General features: G+C 40.8%; 1 protein-coding gene across 4 annotated transcripts in view; it reads left to right on the forward strand.

The window, feature by feature from the left end:
- cita (citron rho-interacting serine/threonine kinase a) overlaps window positions 1–19,191 on the forward strand; it is a 187,500-nt gene that overhangs the window by 74,942 nt on the left and 93,367 nt on the right. For all 4 annotated transcript variants that reach the window (XM_056457208.1, XM_056457210.1, XM_056457209.1 and 1 more), the window contains exons 11-13: window positions 1,969–2,074; window positions 4,893–5,036; window positions 11,012–11,131. In XM_056457208.1, the coding sequence (XP_056313183.1) occupies window positions 1,969–2,074; window positions 4,893–5,036; window positions 11,012–11,131 (370 nt within the window). The remainder of the gene's footprint in view (window positions 1–1,968; window positions 2,075–4,892; window positions 5,037–11,011; window positions 11,132–19,191) is intronic.

Below are 19,191 nucleotides of genomic sequence, written 5' to 3' on the forward strand. Positions count from 1 at the left end.
AGTCTAGACACTAGTCCTCAGGCCCGTAGCCAGCCTGGTGAAAGCGGTGGTTCTTTTTTCTCAAAAAGTGGACCTTTTTCCAGTCAAACGCCTCAGTTTCCATTTAACTATGAGATTTAAACACTGCATTTTAGTCACATTTTAAGCAGTACTTTTTCTTTTGCTGGATTAGCTAGTCAGATGTCATCATAACCACGCTTATTGATGAATTAAAAATATTTCCTAAAATATTTCAGGAAAGAAAAATTAAAACAAGACTATTTTTTAAAATACAAATTTATTAAATCATATATCATTAGGAAAAATAGCAATCTGTTAAAATTTTAAAGTGAAAAAACTTCAGTCACAATTTGGCCATTTCAATAAAAAATTATACTTAAAACAATAATAATAATAATAATAATAATAAAACGATAATAATGAATTCTTCAAATAAAACGAATGAAGTGAGCAAACACCCTCAAAAACACAGACATGATTGGATTAGCGCCTTTTGCTGTGAAGTGGCATCTGACGGCTGAGGACTCCGCTTGCCATTAAAGCCTTCATCGGACAGTTATTTAAAAAAAATAATGGCAAACATAGGGTAAGGGAGGTCATGTACTGGACAAGTCAATAAATATACAGGACGTCCCGGCTAATGCAGCCTGTTAGCCTAGAACCTCATGGACAGAGACAGATTTTCATCTGTTAGGAACTAAATAACGTTTGGCAGTCAATATTTTGAGATAATGACGCCGCTGCCTGTCTTTTCTGCCTTTCTTGCTCTTTTTGACCCACAGCGGTGCTCAGTATGGATGTTGCATCAAAGTTTCAAATGTTACCACTCAGTGGGTTGTGTCATGACTCGAGTCACATTATTGTGGCTTTGAGGCTCGATAGGATTCAAATTACAGGCCAGAGTTATTTAAAATTACACTTTATTACTATATATTAAATATAAATATATTAAATATATATTAAATATATTCCATAATGTTAAATTACATTCATTAAAAGGACAAATTCTGGACCTTTTGGCCGTGGAACCCCCCCTGGCTACGGGCATGGTCCTGTCTTGTCTAGTATGTTGTATGGCCTGAACGACTTCAGATTTTTCTAAGTTGACTTTTATGTTATTAACGTCGAGTCGACGTCAACTATTCGCTGGTGACATCATCAATAAAACACAAGACCCACATATTTTGCAAAGTTTGCTATTTATTTGCAGGAAATACATATACACATGCTGTTTAAGAGCTCATTTTAGTCACATCAACCCATTGATCATGGCTCGCACGACTAAAAATGTAACATTAACAGATATATTTAGCGTGAAAGTAATGCATACATCATTAGCACGCAGTACATCAAACACCAATTCATGGCAGGTTATTTCATAACAACATAATGCACGAAAGACGAAGGGCACCGACTGTCTGTCAGAGTCCTGCTCAGATGCAGATTTTACCATTTTAATAGTGCAGGTCAAAATGCTGCTCAAAATCTTGCTCAAGTCGTGCTTTTTTCACGGTTATTTGCTCATCTTGGTTATCAGACATCTCCTCTTCACTGCGTGTATCTTCACTGCGCTCATCTGGGCTGATGTTTTCACATGAAGATAGCCACGCCTCCGCATCTGCGTGCTTGACTGCTTTGGTACGTTTATGGTTTAAAAAAGTCCTTGTCTTTTCCCTACACCAACCGCGACAGTTTGTACAATATAAAATACATAAAGACTTATGGAGAGTCCTCATAAACCACCAAAATCAGTGTGTGTGTTTGTAGTGTATAAATACTGGTTAAAAGCACCAATTTTTGACTAAATATGTTGGAATGATTACTTTTGTTGTTAAATAATTATTTAGCTTTATTTGATCATAAAAACAACAAAGCTTCACGACTTAACAGATAAAACAGGACAACCAATAGGGTTACCCGGTGTCTGCTGCGTTTCTGATATAGATTTGTTGTTGTCTGTTTGATCAGGTCGGTTGGCGCAGGACTCAACTCTCCTGCCAAGACCAACTCCATGGAAAAAAAACTGCACCTCAAAAGCAAAGAACTGCAAGACACTCAAGACAAATGTCACAAGGTAAGAGCTCAGACAGATAGCGCTCAACGAATAAAGCCTCAACCAATAAACTGCAATATTGTTATTGCATATCAGTTAAATTCCCCTTTATTTGTATAGCGCTTTTACAATGTAGATTGTGTCAAAGCAGCTTCACATGAAAGATCATAGTGAATTGAAACGGTGTAGTTCAGTTTCCAAAGTTTAAGTTCAGTTCAGTTTAGCTCAGTTCAGTGTGGTTTAATAATCACTACTGAGAGTCCAAATATTGAAGAGCAAATCCATCCATGCGCAGCTCTACAGATCCTGAACCATGCAAGCCAGTAGTGACAGAGGTGAGGGAAAAAACTTCACCAATTGGGGAAAGTAAAGAATTAAAAAACCTGGAGAGAAACCAGGCTCAGTTGGGCACGACCATTTCTCCTATGGCCAAATGTCTTGTGCAGAGCTGCAGTCTAGGCGGCGGAGGCTGCAGTAATATTGCTGCACTTAAAATAATTCAAACTCATCCCTTAGTTTGTGCAAACAAAAGCTTCAAAAGTATCTCCACATGTTGGTTTGTTATTGACGCATATCATTATGGGGACGAATCTTTTGCTTATTGAATTGAGTTTTGATTCAAAACTTGTTCTGATCTTGATTCAAAGTAGATCAGATACTGGTTACATTAATTTGTCCAGTAATGATAAAAAAAAAAAATATATATATATATATATATATATTAAAGGAACTCTTTCAATTAGGATAATTGATTTAAACACATACATTTAAAATGAAAATAATGCAGTTTTCAAAAATAAAATCATGATTATATATCTACTTCAGTTGTTTTTGGATTATAATCAGTTAAATCACTGAATATCTTATTGAAACTTAAAATTGCACTGGTTATTATATTATGAGTATCTGATAAAGTTCATATATTTATCAAAACCCTCTTTAGACATGTTTTATATCGGTCTATGAAGTTAAATAAATGGCTTTTTAAGGTAAATGTATTAAAGGGGTGCTCCACTATGATCGTATGTTAAACTGTATTTGATGTGTAATGTAGCTGTGTGAACTCTGAATGTAAGACGCTCAAAGTTCAATGCAAAGGGAGACATTGGCTTTTACAGAGTTAGCTTGGCAAAGCCTACAGCGAGTAAATTTTGGGGATTACCAAAAAACGCGCATTCACCATGCGCAGTGAAGCGGCGTGGCCAGAGGCGCGGTAATGTTATAGCAAAGAAAGCTAAAATGGTGTCCAAACGCTGCTATTTTCACTGAGCTTCCTCTGTTTCTGTGTTTGGGCTTCCAAAAGGACACGACACAAAGAGAGAAGAGCTTACAGTTTGATTATGTTCCAGAGAATTATAAAACAGATATAGCTCTAGCATTTGACAAAGGAGAACTTCCAGAATCTCTCCCAGTTCAGTGCTGGATTCAGCTAAAAACTCCTTAAAGAAGGAGCAGCTCCAACCATAACTGTGCGTTCACACCGAAGGCAGTGAGAACGTCACAGGTCGCTCTGGTCGCCCTGAAGACAACGCTGTCTGCCTTCAGCTCCGGCGGCGATAGCATCAAAATTTGCTACATTTATCTCATACAGGGGCTGTTGCAGCATTTCAGTTACATTCCTGCATACAACATGCTTTCTAGCGTGATAAGGTTGCACAAATTTTATCAAATTCATTTAACAATGGAAGATCAAGTTGCGTGCACCGAGCTTTGCTCCACTTGATTATACAATATGTCCATATGTCTGAAATATCCTGAAGCAGCAATACTGTTTTGTACTGTCGCATGAGATTCCCGCTTTTTTAAAGAAAAATATATACAACATTAATGCACATCAGTAACTTATTTAATGCATGTTCCTGTAAGAAAACATTGCAAATAACTGGAAATCCCGCGACCGCAATAATCAAACCCTTGGGAACAACTGTGGTCGGAACCAAAGTTAACAGTGACTGTGTTCTCTGAACTCCTCAAGCGGTGGACTTCTTCATTCTGATTGCTTGCCACCGAACCGCGTCATAGCTCATTACCATAAAGTTAACTTGATTTCAACTCTCCGTGATGCCCACACCTGCGAAGACACGGCGTGCTGCTCCACGCCACTTATCGTCGCCGGCTCTCATTGAAAATAAATAATTTCCGGCTACTTTGACGCTCTCGCTGATTTTGGTGTGAACGTACGGTAATAAACGAAGTTGTGGATTGTGAGCCACAACCTGTAAGTGTTTTTATTTGTTCAAATTGATCTATTACATGCACAGTATCTAGCGTTAGTGGTATGTTGTAGCAAGGTTGTAAACAACAGGAAATGCTGTTTGGCACCGCTAACAATTTAGCTACAAATTCACATCATCAGTCAAACCGCTGTAAACAATCCTCAGCAGCGCTGCAGTGTCTCTCTATGCGGATGCTTTCCCTGCGTTCTACATCTCAAATGATGAACTCACAGAAGATACGTGAACGTTTCATATTACTTACACATGATTATAACCCCAATATATGTGAAAGACACTTGTCAGGTTTTATTTTAGAGAGCAGGCATGAGCTTCAGCTGTGTGCTCTGTGCCATTTTCTGTCCGATTCAAACTGATACAGCTAACAGCTACTCTGACTGACAGTATTTGCTCTGAATGAATGAATGAATTTTAATATCATTACATAAATGAATGATCTAAAAACATAGCTAATAAAAATAGCATTTTTCTAGAAATATTGTTATCACAATACTCAACAACAATATCTCCTACTCTGATATATTGAGGAGAGGGTTGTATTGCCGTTGTCTGAGTGCTGCTGTAAAATGCATTTAGACCTGGTGCTTGTGTTTGTGGCTGCTCAGATGGAGCAGGAGATCTCGCGGTTTCAGCGTAAAATGACTGATCTGGAGTCAGTCCTCCAGCAGAAAGATGTGGAGCTCAAAGCCTCTGAGACGCAGAGGAGCATCCTGGAGCAAGACCTCGCCACCTACATCACCGAATGCAGCGTGAGTTCAGTACACTATGCACAACACTACTCTAGCGCTGATCCTAACACTGTCTGGCTCCAGGAGTGTGTGCTTGTCCTCATGTGGAGGAGCAGGACTTGCTAGGAATCCTCGAAGATGCTTGAATTTCAATCTAATATTTTCAAGGTTTTAATTTTCGGATAAAGTGCTTTGATCTGCTTGATGTAATTGTGTTGCTTTCATAATAATAGATTTTTTAAATGGGTAATAATAGTTAACTACTTAAATCAGGGGTGTCAAACTCGTTTTAGCTCGACGTATTTGTAGAGTGGTTGGGGGGGGGGGGTGTTTCGTGATGTATTTGAAGAGGGGGGGGGGGGCAGGGGAGTGCGCATCGATGTATGCGAAGACAATTGGGGAGAAAGATGGGTGCGCAACATATTTGCGGGGGGGCGAGAGAGAGCTGAGATTTGTGATTTCCTGGAGATTATCATTCGTTTGCGGGCATCCGGGAGTCTCTATGCATATGTGGAAGACTCCCAGAACTTCCAGGAGACATGGGATGTCTGTAGAACTATATCAGGGTGTCTCATGCAGCACTTCAAGTAAGGCTGCATAGTTTATTTGACTCTTAGCTTTCACCAGCGCATCAATATCAGGCATCACATCCTGATTGGCAGTCAGTTTCAGGATGTCATTCAAGTGCTTGTGCATGAGCTTTCTTTTATTTATGCTCATTACAGGGAAAACTTGCTCACAGAGATATGTGGTTCCAAACATAGTGGCTAGTTTGTAGGAATTCATACGATCTCATTCGTACAATTTTGTACGATTTGCTTATCTACCAATGACGGTTGGGTTTATGGGTGTGGTTGGGTGGTCCTTTTTCAAATGGTACATCTTCATACGACTGAACTCGTACGAATTAGCCACTAAACTGCCAAAGCGTAAAATAGTTACGTTTCCTCGTGAGATCACCTCAGTGTGGTATGACGGTATAGATGAGGTCTTTCTCTCTGAGATGGCTGTCAAACTGACGCTGATTCAGGCTTCTGGATCTGAAATTAACAGTTTGGACTCTAGTGGACACAATCGGAACAGCAGTTTCTTTTATTGAATAATCGCAGCTCATTTTTATACTTTACAGAATCATCTCACGGGCCGCATTAAATTCGTTTGTACGTTTGACACCCCTGATTTAAATAAATCTATTTTGCTTTTGCGTGAAATGAAAACAATGCATGGAGATTATCATTTCACGTGAACAATGCATGAAGTTAAAATTAATACATATTTGCGATGAAAGATGACACATTTAAGATGTGAGTCAATGACATTTAAGAGAGAAAATGACAGTAGTCATTAGCCCAAAAAAACTAGTGATTCATTGTGGAAAAACTAGCCTAGAGTGCTGTCTGCTGTTAAATTAGCCTAGAGCACCATCCGTTGTGAAAAAATTAGCCTAGAGCGCCATCTGCTGTTAAACGCTAGCCTAGAGCATCATCTGCTGTTAAACACTAGCCTAGAGAGTCATCTGCTGTTAAACACTAGCCTAGAGCGCCATCTGCTGTTAAACACTAGCCTAGAGTGTCATCTGCTGTTAAACACTAGCCTAGAGCATCATCTGCTGTTAAACACTAGCCTAGAGCGTCATCTGCTGTTAAACACTAGCCTAGAGCATCATCTGCTGTTAAACACTAGCCTAGAGCATCATCTGCTGTTAAACACTAGTCTAGAGAGTCATCTGCTGTTAAACACTAGCCTAGAGCGTCATCTACTGTTAAACACTAGCCTAGAGCGTCATCTGCTGTTAAACACTAGCCTAGAGCGTCATCTGCTGTTAAACACTAGCCTAGAGCATCATCTGCTGTTAAACACTAGCCTAGAGCGTCATCTGCTGTTAAACACTAGCCTAGAGCGTCATCTGCTGTTAAACACTAGCCTAGAGCGTCATCTGCTGTTAAACACTAGCCTAGAGCGTCATCTACTGTTAAACACTAGCCTAGAGCGTCATCTACTGTTAAACACTAGCCTAGAGCATCATCTGCTGTTAAACACTAGCCTAGAGCGTCATCTGCTGTTAAACACTAGCCTAGAGCGTCATCTGCTGTTAAACACTAGCCTTGAGCATCATCTGCTGTTAAACACTAGCCTAGAGCACCATCTGCTGTTAAACACTAGCCTAGAGCACCATCTGCTGTTAAACACTAGCCTAGAGCGTCATCTGCTGTTAAACACTAGCCTAGAGCGTCATCTGCTGTTAAAAATCAGCCTAGAGTGCCGTCTGCTGTTAAACACTAGCCTAGAGCGTCATCTGCTGTTAAACACTAGCCTAGAGCGTCATCTACTGTTAAACACTAGGCTAGAGCATCATCTGCTGTTAAACACTAGCCTAGAGCATCATCTGCTGTTAAACACTAGCCTAAAGCATCATCTACTGTTAAACACTAGCCTAGAGCATCATCTACTGTTAAACACTAGCCTAGAGCGTCATCTGCTGTTAAACACTAGCCTAGAGCGTCATCAGCTGTTAAACACTAGGCTAGAGCATCATCTGCTGTTAAACACTAGCCTAGAGCATCATCTGCTGTTAAACACTAGCCTAAAGCATCATCTACTGTTAAACACTAGCCTAGAGCATCATCTACTGTTAAACACTAGCCTAGAGCGTCATCTGCTGTTAAACACTAGCCTAGAGCGTCATCTGCTGTTAAACACTAGCCTAGAGCATCATCTGCTGTTAAACACTAGCCTAGAGCATCATCTGCTGTTAAACACTAGCCTAGAGCATCATCTGCTGTTAAACACTAGTCTAGAGCATCATCTGCTGTTAAACACTAGCCTAGAGCATCATCTACTGTTAAACACTAGCCTAGAGCGTCATCTGCTGTTAAACACTAGCCTAGAGCATCATCTGCTGTTAAACACTAGCCTAGAGCATCATCTGCTGTTAAACACTAGCCTAGAGCGTCATCTGCTGTTAAACACTAGTCTAGAGCATCATCTGCTGTTAAACACTAGCCTAGAGCATCATCTGCTGTTAAACACTAGCCTAGAGCGTCATCTGCTGTTAAACACTAGTCTAGAGCATCATCTGCTGTTAAACACTAGCTTAGAGCATCATCTACTGTTAAACACTAGCCTAGAGCGTCATCTGCTGTTAAACACTAGTCTAGAGCATCATCTGCTGTTAAACACTAGCCTAGAGCATCATCTGCTGTTAAACACTAGCTTAGAGCATCATCTGCTGTTAAACACTAGCCTAGAGCATCATCTGCTGTTAAACACTAGCCTAGAGCGTCATCTGCTGTTAAACACTAGCCTAAAGCATCATCTACTGTTAAACACTAGCCTAGAGCATCATCTACTGTTAAACACTAGCCTAGAGCGTCATCTGCTGTTAAACACTAGCCTAGAGCGTCATCAGCTGTTAAACACTAGGCTAGAGCGTCATCTGCTGTCAAACACTAGGCTAGAGCGTCATCTGCTGTTAAACACTAGCTTAGAGCATCATCTGCTGTTAAACACTAGCCTAGAGCATCATCTGCTGTTAAACACTAGCCTAGAGCGCCGTCTGCTGTTAAACACTAGCCTAGAGCGTCATCTGCTGTTAAACACTAGCCTAGAGCGTCATCTGCTGTTAAACACTAGCCTAGAGCGTCATCTGCTGTTAAACACTAGCCTAGAGCGTCATCTACTGTTAAACACTAGGCTAGAGCATCATCTGCTGTTAAACACTAGCCTAGAGCATCATCTGCTGTTAAACACTAGCCTAAAGCATCATCTACTGTTAAACACTAGCCTAGAGCATCATCTACTGTTAAACACTAGCCTAGAGCGTCATCTGCTGTTAAACACTAGCCTAGAGCGTCATCAGCTGTTAAACACTAGGCTAGAGCATCATCTGCTGTTAAACACTAGCCTAAAGCATCATCTGCTGTTAAACACTAGCCTAGAGCATCATCTACTGTTAAACACTAGCCTAGAGCGTCATCTGCTGTTAAACACTAGCCTAGAGCGTCATCTGCTGTTAAACACTAGCCTAGAGCATCATCTGCTGTTAAACACTAGCCTAGAGCGTCATCTGCTGTTAAACACTAGCCTAGAGCGTCATCTGCTGTTAAACACTAGTCTAGAGCATCATCTGCTGTTAAACACTAGCCTAGAGCATCATCTGCTGTTAAACACTAGCCTAGAGCGTCATCTGCTGTTAAACACTAGCCTAGAGCATCATCAGCTGTTAAACACTAGTCTAGAGCATCATCTGCTGTTAAACACTAGCTTAGAGCATCATCTACTGTTAAACACTAGCCTAGAGCGTCATCTGCTGTTAAACACTAGTCTAGAGCATCATCTGCTGTTAAACACTAGCCTAGAGCATCATCTGCTGTTAAACACTAGCTTAGAGCATCATCTGCTGTTAAACACTAGCCTAGAGCATCATCTGCTGTTAAACACTAGCCTAGAGCGTCATCTGCTGTTAAACACTAGCCTAAAGCATCATCTACTGTTAAACACTAGCCTAGAGCATCATCTACTGTTAAACACTAGCCTAGAGCGTCATCTGCTGTTAAACACTAGCCTAGAGCGTCATCAGCTGTTAAACACTAGGCTAGAGCGTCATCTGCTGTTAAACACTAGCTTAGAGCATCATCTGCTGTTTAACACTAGCTTAGAGCATCATCTGCTGTTTAACACTAGCTTAGATCATCATCTGCTGTTAAACACTAGCCTAGAGCGTCATCTGCTGTTAAACACTAGCCTAGAGCGTCATCTGCTGTTAAACACTAGCCTAGAGCGTCATCTACTGTTAAACACTAGGCTAGAGCATCATCTGCTGTTAAACACTAGCCTAGAGCATCATCTGCTGTTAAACACTAGCCTAAAGCATCATCTACTGTTAAACACTAGCCTAGAGCATCATCTACTGTTAAACACTAGCCTAGAGCGTCATCTGCTGTTAAACACTAGCCTAGAGCGTCATCAGCTGTTAAACACTAGGCTAGAGCATCATCTGCTGTTAAACACTAGCCTAGAGCATCATCTGCTGTTAAACACTAGCCTAGAGCATCATCTACTGTTAAACACTAGCCTAGAGCGTCATCTGCTGTTAAACACTAGCCTAGAGCGTCATCTGCTGTTAAACACTAGCCTAGAGCATCATCTGCTGTTAAACACTAGCCTAGAGCGTCATCTGCTGTTAAACACTAGCCTAGAGCGTCATCTGCTGTTAAACACTAGTCTAGAGCATCATCTGCTGTTAAACACTAGCCTAGAGCATCATCTGCTGTTAAACACTAGCCTAGAGCGTCATCTGCTGTTAAACACTAGCCTAGAGCGTCATCTGCTGTTAAACACTAGTCTAGAGCATCATCTGCTGTTAAACACTAGCTTAGAGCATCATCTACTGTTAAACACTAGCCTAGAGCGTCATCTGCTGTTAAACACTAGTCTAGAGCGTCATCTGCTGTTAAACACTAGTCTAGAGCGTCATCTGCTGTTAAACACTAGTCTAGAGCATCATCTGCTGTTAAACACTAGCCTAGAGTATCATCTGCTGTTAAACACTAGCTTAGAGCATCATCTGCTGTTAAACACTAGCCTAGAACACAGTCAGCTGTTAATCTCTAGCCTAGAGTGCCATCTGTTGCATGTTAAACACTAGTCTAGAGCACCATCTGCTGTGATAAACTAGCCTAGAGCATCATCTGTTTTTTTTTTTACTCAATAGCCTAGAGCATCTTCTGAAAATCTATGGAATGATCCACAAATTGCAATACACTGATTTATCACGACAGGTCTAACACACTCTTTGACAGACGTTTGGCATCCAGTGTTTTATATTTTGTAACTGTCTGGATTTTATGTCTATGGTTGTGTGTCGTTTCATCTTTGATGGAAATGCATTTGCTGATAAAACCACTCTTGGCCCTCTGTTCTTTTTTGTTCTGACCTTGCCTTACACCATTCGCAGCATCTCAACATGACGAGTGTGTGTGTGTGTGTGTGTGTAGAGTCTAAAGCGGAGTCTGGAGCAGGCTCGCGTTGAAGTGTCACAGGAAGATGATAAAGCACTTCAGCTCCTCCATGACATCCGAGAACAGAGCAACAAACTCCAGGAGATCAAGGAGCAGGTGAGCTAATGCACGCTTCATAAGATCACACACATATGATTTTATGAACTTCATATCAGTCATATTTCCCGTCCAGCAGTTCCTCTATTAGCTGGACTTTATTAGCCGTTCATATGCAGAGTCTGTAATTGAGCACACGCTGAGGAGACTCGTCTAAACGCCGGCTAATTGCTAGTCATCACACATCATTAAGTTCCTCCGCAAGCCAATCGTGTTGCTTTTCCTGCATTGTTTCCTCTTCGGTTTCCAGGTTTATTGCTGTTCTTTTTCTGCACATGTAGTCATTTGTTCAGTGTAATGGCCTGTCTGGATTGTGTTACATGAGTACATGTCTTCTACTGCAAGTCTGAGGGTGTACAGTGTGCGCTTTAGATTTTGAATGTATATTAAAGGAGACTATTATGCCTCTTTTTACAAGATGTAAAATAGCTCACAAATAATGTCTCTTAATAATGAACCCTTTTAGGCTTTTTGTGGCAATTTGGTGACTGTCGCTTTAAATTCAAATCAAATTGTGCTCTTTCCAGAAAAGGGCGGAGCTACAAAGATTAAAGTAACCTGTGTCGGTCAGGTGTGCATGTGTGTTTCAGTGTGAGTGTGTGCTTCATGCTTCGGTCAGTCTATGTCGCTCCTGTCACTGTTCATCTAAAACTCCACATCTATAATCCTCTTAGTCTATGCTGACATTATCTTCAGCAGCTCAAACACTCTAATGGCTAATGGACAGACGGCTGCTTCTCACTCAGGGCTGCTGTTGAGGGTGTTTACGCTAATGAGAAGTCAGTCAGTGTTTCTGCTGACTGTTTTTATCAAGTCTGATTATAAAAAATAGAATTAATTCATGTTTACTATTAGGGGCTGGAGATATACACACACTGCTGACACACAACTGGGGTTAAACCCCTTATAAAAGAGACTTTTGCATAATAGCTTCCCTTTCAGAGAAGACCGGCCGCTTTATTAGGTACACCTTACTAGTATCGTGTTGGCCCCTTTTTCCTTCAGAACTGCCTTAATCCTTCATGGCAGAGATTCAACAAGCTACTGGAAATATTCCTCAGAGATTTTGCTCCATATTGACATGATAGCATCACACAGTTGCTGCAGATTTGTCGGCTGCACATCCATGATGCCAATCTCCCGTTCCACCACATCCCAAAGGTGCTCTATTGGATTGAGCTCTGGTGACTGTGGAGGCCATTTGAGTACAGTGAACTCATTGTCATGTTCCAGAAACCAGTCTGAGATGATTCACGCTTTATGACATGGTGCGTTATCCTGCTGGAAGTAGCCATCAGAAGATGGAGACACTGTGCTCATAAAGGGATGGACATGGTCAGCAACAATACTCAGGTAGGCTGTGGCGTTGACACGATGCTCAAATTGGTACTAATGGACCCAAAGTGTGCCAAGAAAATCTCCCACACGTCATTACACCACCACCACCAGCCTGAACCGCTGATACAAGGCAGGATGGATCCATGCTTTCATGTTGTTGAGGCCAAATTCTGAGCCGAGCATCTGAATGTGGCAGCAGAAATGGAGACTCATCAGACCAGGCAACGTTTCTCCAATCTTCTATTGTCCAGTTTTGGTGAGCCTGTGTGAATTGTAACCTCAGTTTCCTGTTCTTAGCTGACAGGAGTGGCATCCGCCTCAAGGTTGGACGTGTTGTGTGTTCAGAGATGCTCTTCTGCAGACCTCGGTTGTAAGGAGTGCTTATTTGAGTTACTGTTGCCTTTCTATCAGCTGGAACCAGTCTGGCCATTCTCCTCTGGCATCAACAAGGCATTTGCGCCCACAGAACTGCCGCTCACTGGATCATTTCTCTTTGTCTGACCATTCTCTGAGATGGTTGTGCATGAAAATCCCATTCAATCATATTCAAAGTCACTTAAATCCCCTTTCTTCCCCATTCTGATGCTCGCTTTGAACTGCAGCAGATTGCCTTAACCATAGCTGCGTCCCAAATTGCACACTATACACTATGCACTTATGCACTATGAACTTATGCACTTACACACTCAACAGCATAGTAAATGTATGTAGTGTCATCCCAAATGGAACTGTTTTTTTTTTACTAAGCGGAAATTCAAACCGTTTCCCAGATGATGTTTGACGGTTGTCAAATAAGTGAAATAAATGACCAAACTACCCAATAATACCTGCCATGAGGATAACCGCGTTCACCATCGGGAGGCGCTATAATCACTCTCGCAGAAAAATTTTGCTTTCACCATCCAAAATAAATAGTTATCCAACATGTGCCACTGATTGCTCCGCCACTTCCACTACGTGAGCAAATCTGCGACTGTTGAGTGCGTGAAGTGTCCGTCATTCCACACTTCATTTGACCGGCTGAATGAGTGCATCATCCGGGTGATTAAAGTGCACTTACTATTTGTAAAGTTTTCAGTGTAAATGCACTACTTAGACTTTTTATACTACAAAATGGCGTAGAATAGTGCATAAGTGTGCGATTTGGCACGCACCTCATGTCTACCTGCCTAAATGAGTTGCTGCCATGTGATTGGCTGATTAGAAATGTGCGTTAACGAGCAGTTGGACAGGTGTACCTAATAAAGTGGCCGGTGAGTGTTTTTAGGAAACCTCCAAGACAAAATGAGCAACATTTAAAACAGCTTAATTGGGAGAGTTTCATTTAAATATTCCACCGAATGAGTTCACCATTACTTTAAGTATTTTATTTTGATGCTTTGTTAAACATCTTTGACCCATGTGTGTCTAAAGCTCACCTGAGGATCAGAGCTGCTTTGATTAGCTCTGTTATGATGAAGATATGACTGTACTTTATGTGAAAGCAGGTGATGCTCATTGGTCGTCTCGTCTCCATGGAAACAGCAGTAATCATCATCTGTTTATTATCTTTGGGTCATTGTGCAGCATTATAATGAAGGGTCTTTTCGAAATTAACATGAAGCTCATGCAGTATTTCATCAAGCATCACCGCACACTGATCTTCACCGTCTTCTCTGCGGTGTTTGTGACTTTATAGTACATGATTGAACAGTTATTTTTCTCTGGAGGTATTTAACAAGTATTTTAAGTCATTCACAATACAACATTCATTCATTCGCCTTAGTACCTTTGTTTATCAGGGGTTGCCACTTATTCGACAATTCCAGCATATGTTTTACACAGCGGATGCTCTTCCAGCCACAAAGCAGCACTGGGAAACACCCATACACACTAATTCACACACACTCTCATAAACTATGCCAAATTTAGTTCATCAGTTCACCTATAACTCCACACTGAAATGCCAACCGACCCAACTGGGACTTGAACCAGCGACCTTCTTGCTGTGAGGCCACAGTGCTAACCACTGAGCCACCATGCCGCCCAACAATACAACAGTTCAGATTAATTGTACGTTCATTCATTCATCTTCTTTTTGGCTTAGTCCCTTTATTAATCAGGGGTCGCCACAGCGGAATGAACCGGCAACTTATCCAGCAAACGTTTTACGCAGCCGATGCCCTTCCTGCTGCAACCCAGTACTGGGAAACACCCATACACTTTCATTCACAACAAAGCAGCCTCCACATGGCGTTTCTAAAACACAGCTTTATTATAACCACTGTAACAGAGTTGACCAGAACGCAGAGACAATAATAAGTTGATCTGTACCCAGGGCTTCTTTATTTAAAGGCACATTGCCTGATCGTAGGCTAGCGATTTCACAGTTACCATACATTTGAAGTTTATTGCGATGTAAAAATTGTGTTTAATTATGGGTCAGATTAGTCGGATCTTTCATTGGTGTAAAACAGAAGCACATTTGTCAGGCCAATACTGTACGATGCTGTTTGATTTGTCTGTGTGAGAACATGAGCTCAAGGCATTATGGGGAATAATATTTCATTCACTGAACTAGAAAGAAGAATTAGCGGATAATCCAGTGCTGGCAAAGCTTTCTTGTGCTCGATTTTTAACTCTGAGCATGCAGAGATCTGAGAAAGACGACTTCACACACAGGCAGGAGTTAGAGAAGAACTCCTTTTATTTTTCTGATTACTTTACATGACTCCAGGCTAGATTGACTTCAGTATTTCATCTATACATCTAGTGAGATTACTTTAATTGTTCAAAAAAATCAATGACCAAATCTTCATTTCTTTGAACTAAAATCCAGTAATGACACTAATCTTGTGAAATTGTATTGCATTCTAATAATCAACGTTTTCCTTGTGAATATTTTGTGATCTGTCATTCATTTTAAGCATCATTTGGTTTAAAAAAATTAAATTACAAATCATTCATTTATTCATTTCCGGCTTAGCCCCTTTATTGATTAGGGGTCGCCACAGTGTATTGAACCCCCAACTTATCCAGCATATGTTATACACAGCTGATGTCCTACTAGCCGCGACTGAACACTGGGAAACACTCATACACTACGGCCAATTTAGTTCATCAATTCCCCTATGGCACATGTGTTTGGACTGTGGGGGAAACCAGAGCACGCGGACACCCACGCCAAAACGGGGAGAACATGCAAACTCCACACAGAATGACAACTGACCCAGCCAGAACTCGAACCAGCGACACTGAGCCACCGTGACACCCAAAATAACATATCATAACACTAAAATGACAAATCTTACTGAAAAGATGTTTCATAATTAACTTTAAAATTAGTCTTAATTATGTGATGATAACCGAAGCTGCCTTTGTATAACTGATGTAACAGAGTTGACCAGAACATAATGTTACGACTTTAAAGTTTACCTTGAGGCGTAAAAGAGGTAACATTTTGATATGAGTTAGTGGCAAAATAGAAACAAGACAGCCAAATAATGCAAAAATAAGTGAATTTATTCACACAAGTGAAAAGTCAAACAGCACAAATAATAAAAATAAGTTGAAGCATCTCACAAAAGAAAATAACTCAATTAATTTATGTTGTTAAAAGAAAAGAGGATTTCAAGCAGCGCCAAATAAAATGAAATAATATAACAAAAACCACAAACTGGCTGCAAATTATCCTCAAAACTGCTAATCAGAAAATAAACAAACAAAACCTCTTCAGCATTTGCACGCCATATCAAGGCCCAATCCCGATTCTATCTTTGTAACCCTTCGCCTTCCCCTTGGCCCTTGAAATGTACCCCTAAGAAATGGGACAGCACTACAGCATCACATGTCATCAAGATCTCTTGCTTCATACGAGATAGACGATCACGACTGCAGTAGTTATTCCAGCTGCGGTATGTTTTGGTATTTATCTTCAGGAGATCATTGAAGGCAATGGTATCATGATGTTATCCTAACGATATAATAAGATCGTAACTGTACTGCGCATTTACACCGTGGCCATATTCATCTATGTAAATACACAAAAACAACACTAACATTACGGCAGACACTGTAAACAGCTCATTCCCAGCCACTAGACTTTTCTGGCAGGATATTCGAGAGTCATTGAGTGTCAGAAGTTTGTGGGACTGCTGTACAGGAGTTATTATTATGGATTATAGATCGCCAAATTTAGCGGTTTTTATTTTATTTATTTATTTTTTTAAAAGCATGTCGATAAAACACGAGCGCGGTTATGAATATATTAAAACATGTGTTTGTTTGTTGTAAAAATTCATAATAAATGACAAAAAATACCTTCTGGGTGCAGCCATGCTGCTGTTGTAGCTGGTGTATTCTGGGAGATTTTCTTACCCCTTGGTTTCGAGTGTGGTCCTGAAAGATCTTCATTTCAAGGGCTATCTAGCCCTTCCCCTTAGCCCTACGCCTTCAAGCTAAAGGGAATTTGGACACCACTACCCCTTCATGTGAACGCGCAAAACAAGGGGTAGGGGTAAGAGGAAGGGCTAAGAGGGGTAGAATTAGGCTTAAGCCAAGACTATACTTCTAACAAAATATACATATAAAACTTACAGCGAGTGGCGCTCACTTTTACACTTGTGTATATAGACAGATGAGTTTTCTGTGTGTTGAGAGATGTGACTTATAAACTCCTCAATTCCCAGGGGAACTCAGAAACTGATGATCCGGGATCATGAAACGAGTACATACAAAACGATAACAGCCTAGCACAACTGAAACAAGAACAAAACCAATCTTTAAAGTCAAATCACCATAATGACGCCAAAAAACACACACACACACACACCCACACACACACACAGCAAAAGGCAAGCAAGGCAAATAGCAAGAGAACAAGCTTCCACACCTGCATCCCTTTAAACTTTAGGCCTCCTTCCTGATTGGTAGCGAAGGTTGTGATGTCACAGAGAGTAATGATGATTGACATCTCCACAGACGAATGGGAAACTAGAATGAGCGATCCTAAGAGAATTGACTGAGATGGAGGCTGTTTCTCAATTCCATGAACGCAGAGAACGGACTTGCGTTCTTGTGGAGAGCAGTCTTGCCAGGTCACCTCAGAAGAACTAACTCGGGAGACCACGAGAACAGAGAGAGCGTGTCCTCTGAGAAATGAGATGCTGCGTTCTTCCTGATGGTCACGTGTCTTTAACCCAAAATGATTTAAACATTACAGCATTCATACAGTGATTTATTGTTTTCCCCATTTCACAATATATACTCTGCATAAAGACTTCACAAATATACGGTGCACAATATAAATAAAACAGATTTTAATAAGAATTTCAGCAAATAAACACCCTTAATGTGTTCATTCCTTTATTAAGATGTTCATGGTAATATTTATATTCACCGTCACATTTAGGAAACTCCTGAGATTAATAAGTTATCTCTCTGAACTAATAATAAATCTATATTAAATGCTGCACTTCCCACCTCCAGTCACAATGACTTCTGGGACTTCTGAAGCGAGTTCAGTGCTCAAGTCTGCATCGATGCACCCTTGATATCAAGAGCACATCCGGGAAGATTCACGCATCCTCCGTTCTTGCGGTCTTGAGTATTGGAACTGAACTTCGATGACGAGTATTGGCAGTCGATGATGGCGTTACAAGAGGACGCAAGATCACTAAAGAACGCATATTAAGAAACAGCCGGAGAGAGAAAAAGAGCGCACAAGCCAAACAACACAGGCACACACATTCGGCCGACACTGGATGTATTTTTTATTAACTGGAATTGTTTATTAAACATAGTAGAGTAAACACACACAAAAGATGAAAAGCAGACTTAATTATTTGATGATAATTGAAGCTGAATGTATGATTCAGGAGGCAGAGTTGGTCAATAACAACTTGTTCGTTCATTCATTTTCTTTTTGGCTTAGTCCCGTTATTAATCGGGGGTCGTCACAGCAGAATGAACCGCCAACTTATCCAGCATATGTTTTACACAGCGGATGCCCTTCCAGCTGCAGCCCATCTCTGGGAAACACTCATAAACACCCATACACACTCATTCACACTCATACACTATGGACAATTTAGCCTACAAAATTCACCTTTACCGCATGTCTTTGGACTTGTGGGGGAAACCGGAACACCCAGGAAACCCAGGCCAACACGGGGGAACATGCAAACTCCACACAGAAATGCAAACTGACCCAGCCAAGGCTCGAACCAGCGACCTTCTTGCTGTGAGGCGACAGCACTACCTACTGCGCCACCGCGTCACCTTAATTGTTCATACAGCATGTAAATATTTACATAACAAAATGTCCCTAAATGCACACACAAACATTATTTTTTAGAGGAAACTGTTTCAATAATCCCATGTTTAGGACTATTAGGACTATAGTATAATTTTTGTATGACTAAAAACAGGCTCTGAATTAAATTAGTTAGTGTACATTAAAACTGCAATGCAAATGTTGTATAGTCTCATTGTTGAATACTGTACCTTAAAGTCTGCTCTGATGCAGTGCTGCTGTGGTGTGATATTTCAGGATGTATAATTCTCAGTGGTTTAATAGTGACATTTTCCATTAAGAGTCACTTAGAGCGGCTTTAAATGACAGATTTGATGAAGGCCATTCAGACCTCGATTGTGGATCACAGTCTGTCTGAACAAACATTTAGAACACAGTCCTGTCATTTGGCAACTGCTACATCATTTGTCTGTGAAATGTTCTCTTCTAT

Source organism: Danio aesculapii, chromosome 5 (genome assembly GCF_903798145.1).
Source record: "Danio aesculapii chromosome 5, fDanAes4.1, whole genome shotgun sequence".
NCBI classification, from domain to species: Eukaryota; Metazoa; Chordata; class Actinopteri; order Cypriniformes; family Danionidae; genus Danio; species Danio aesculapii.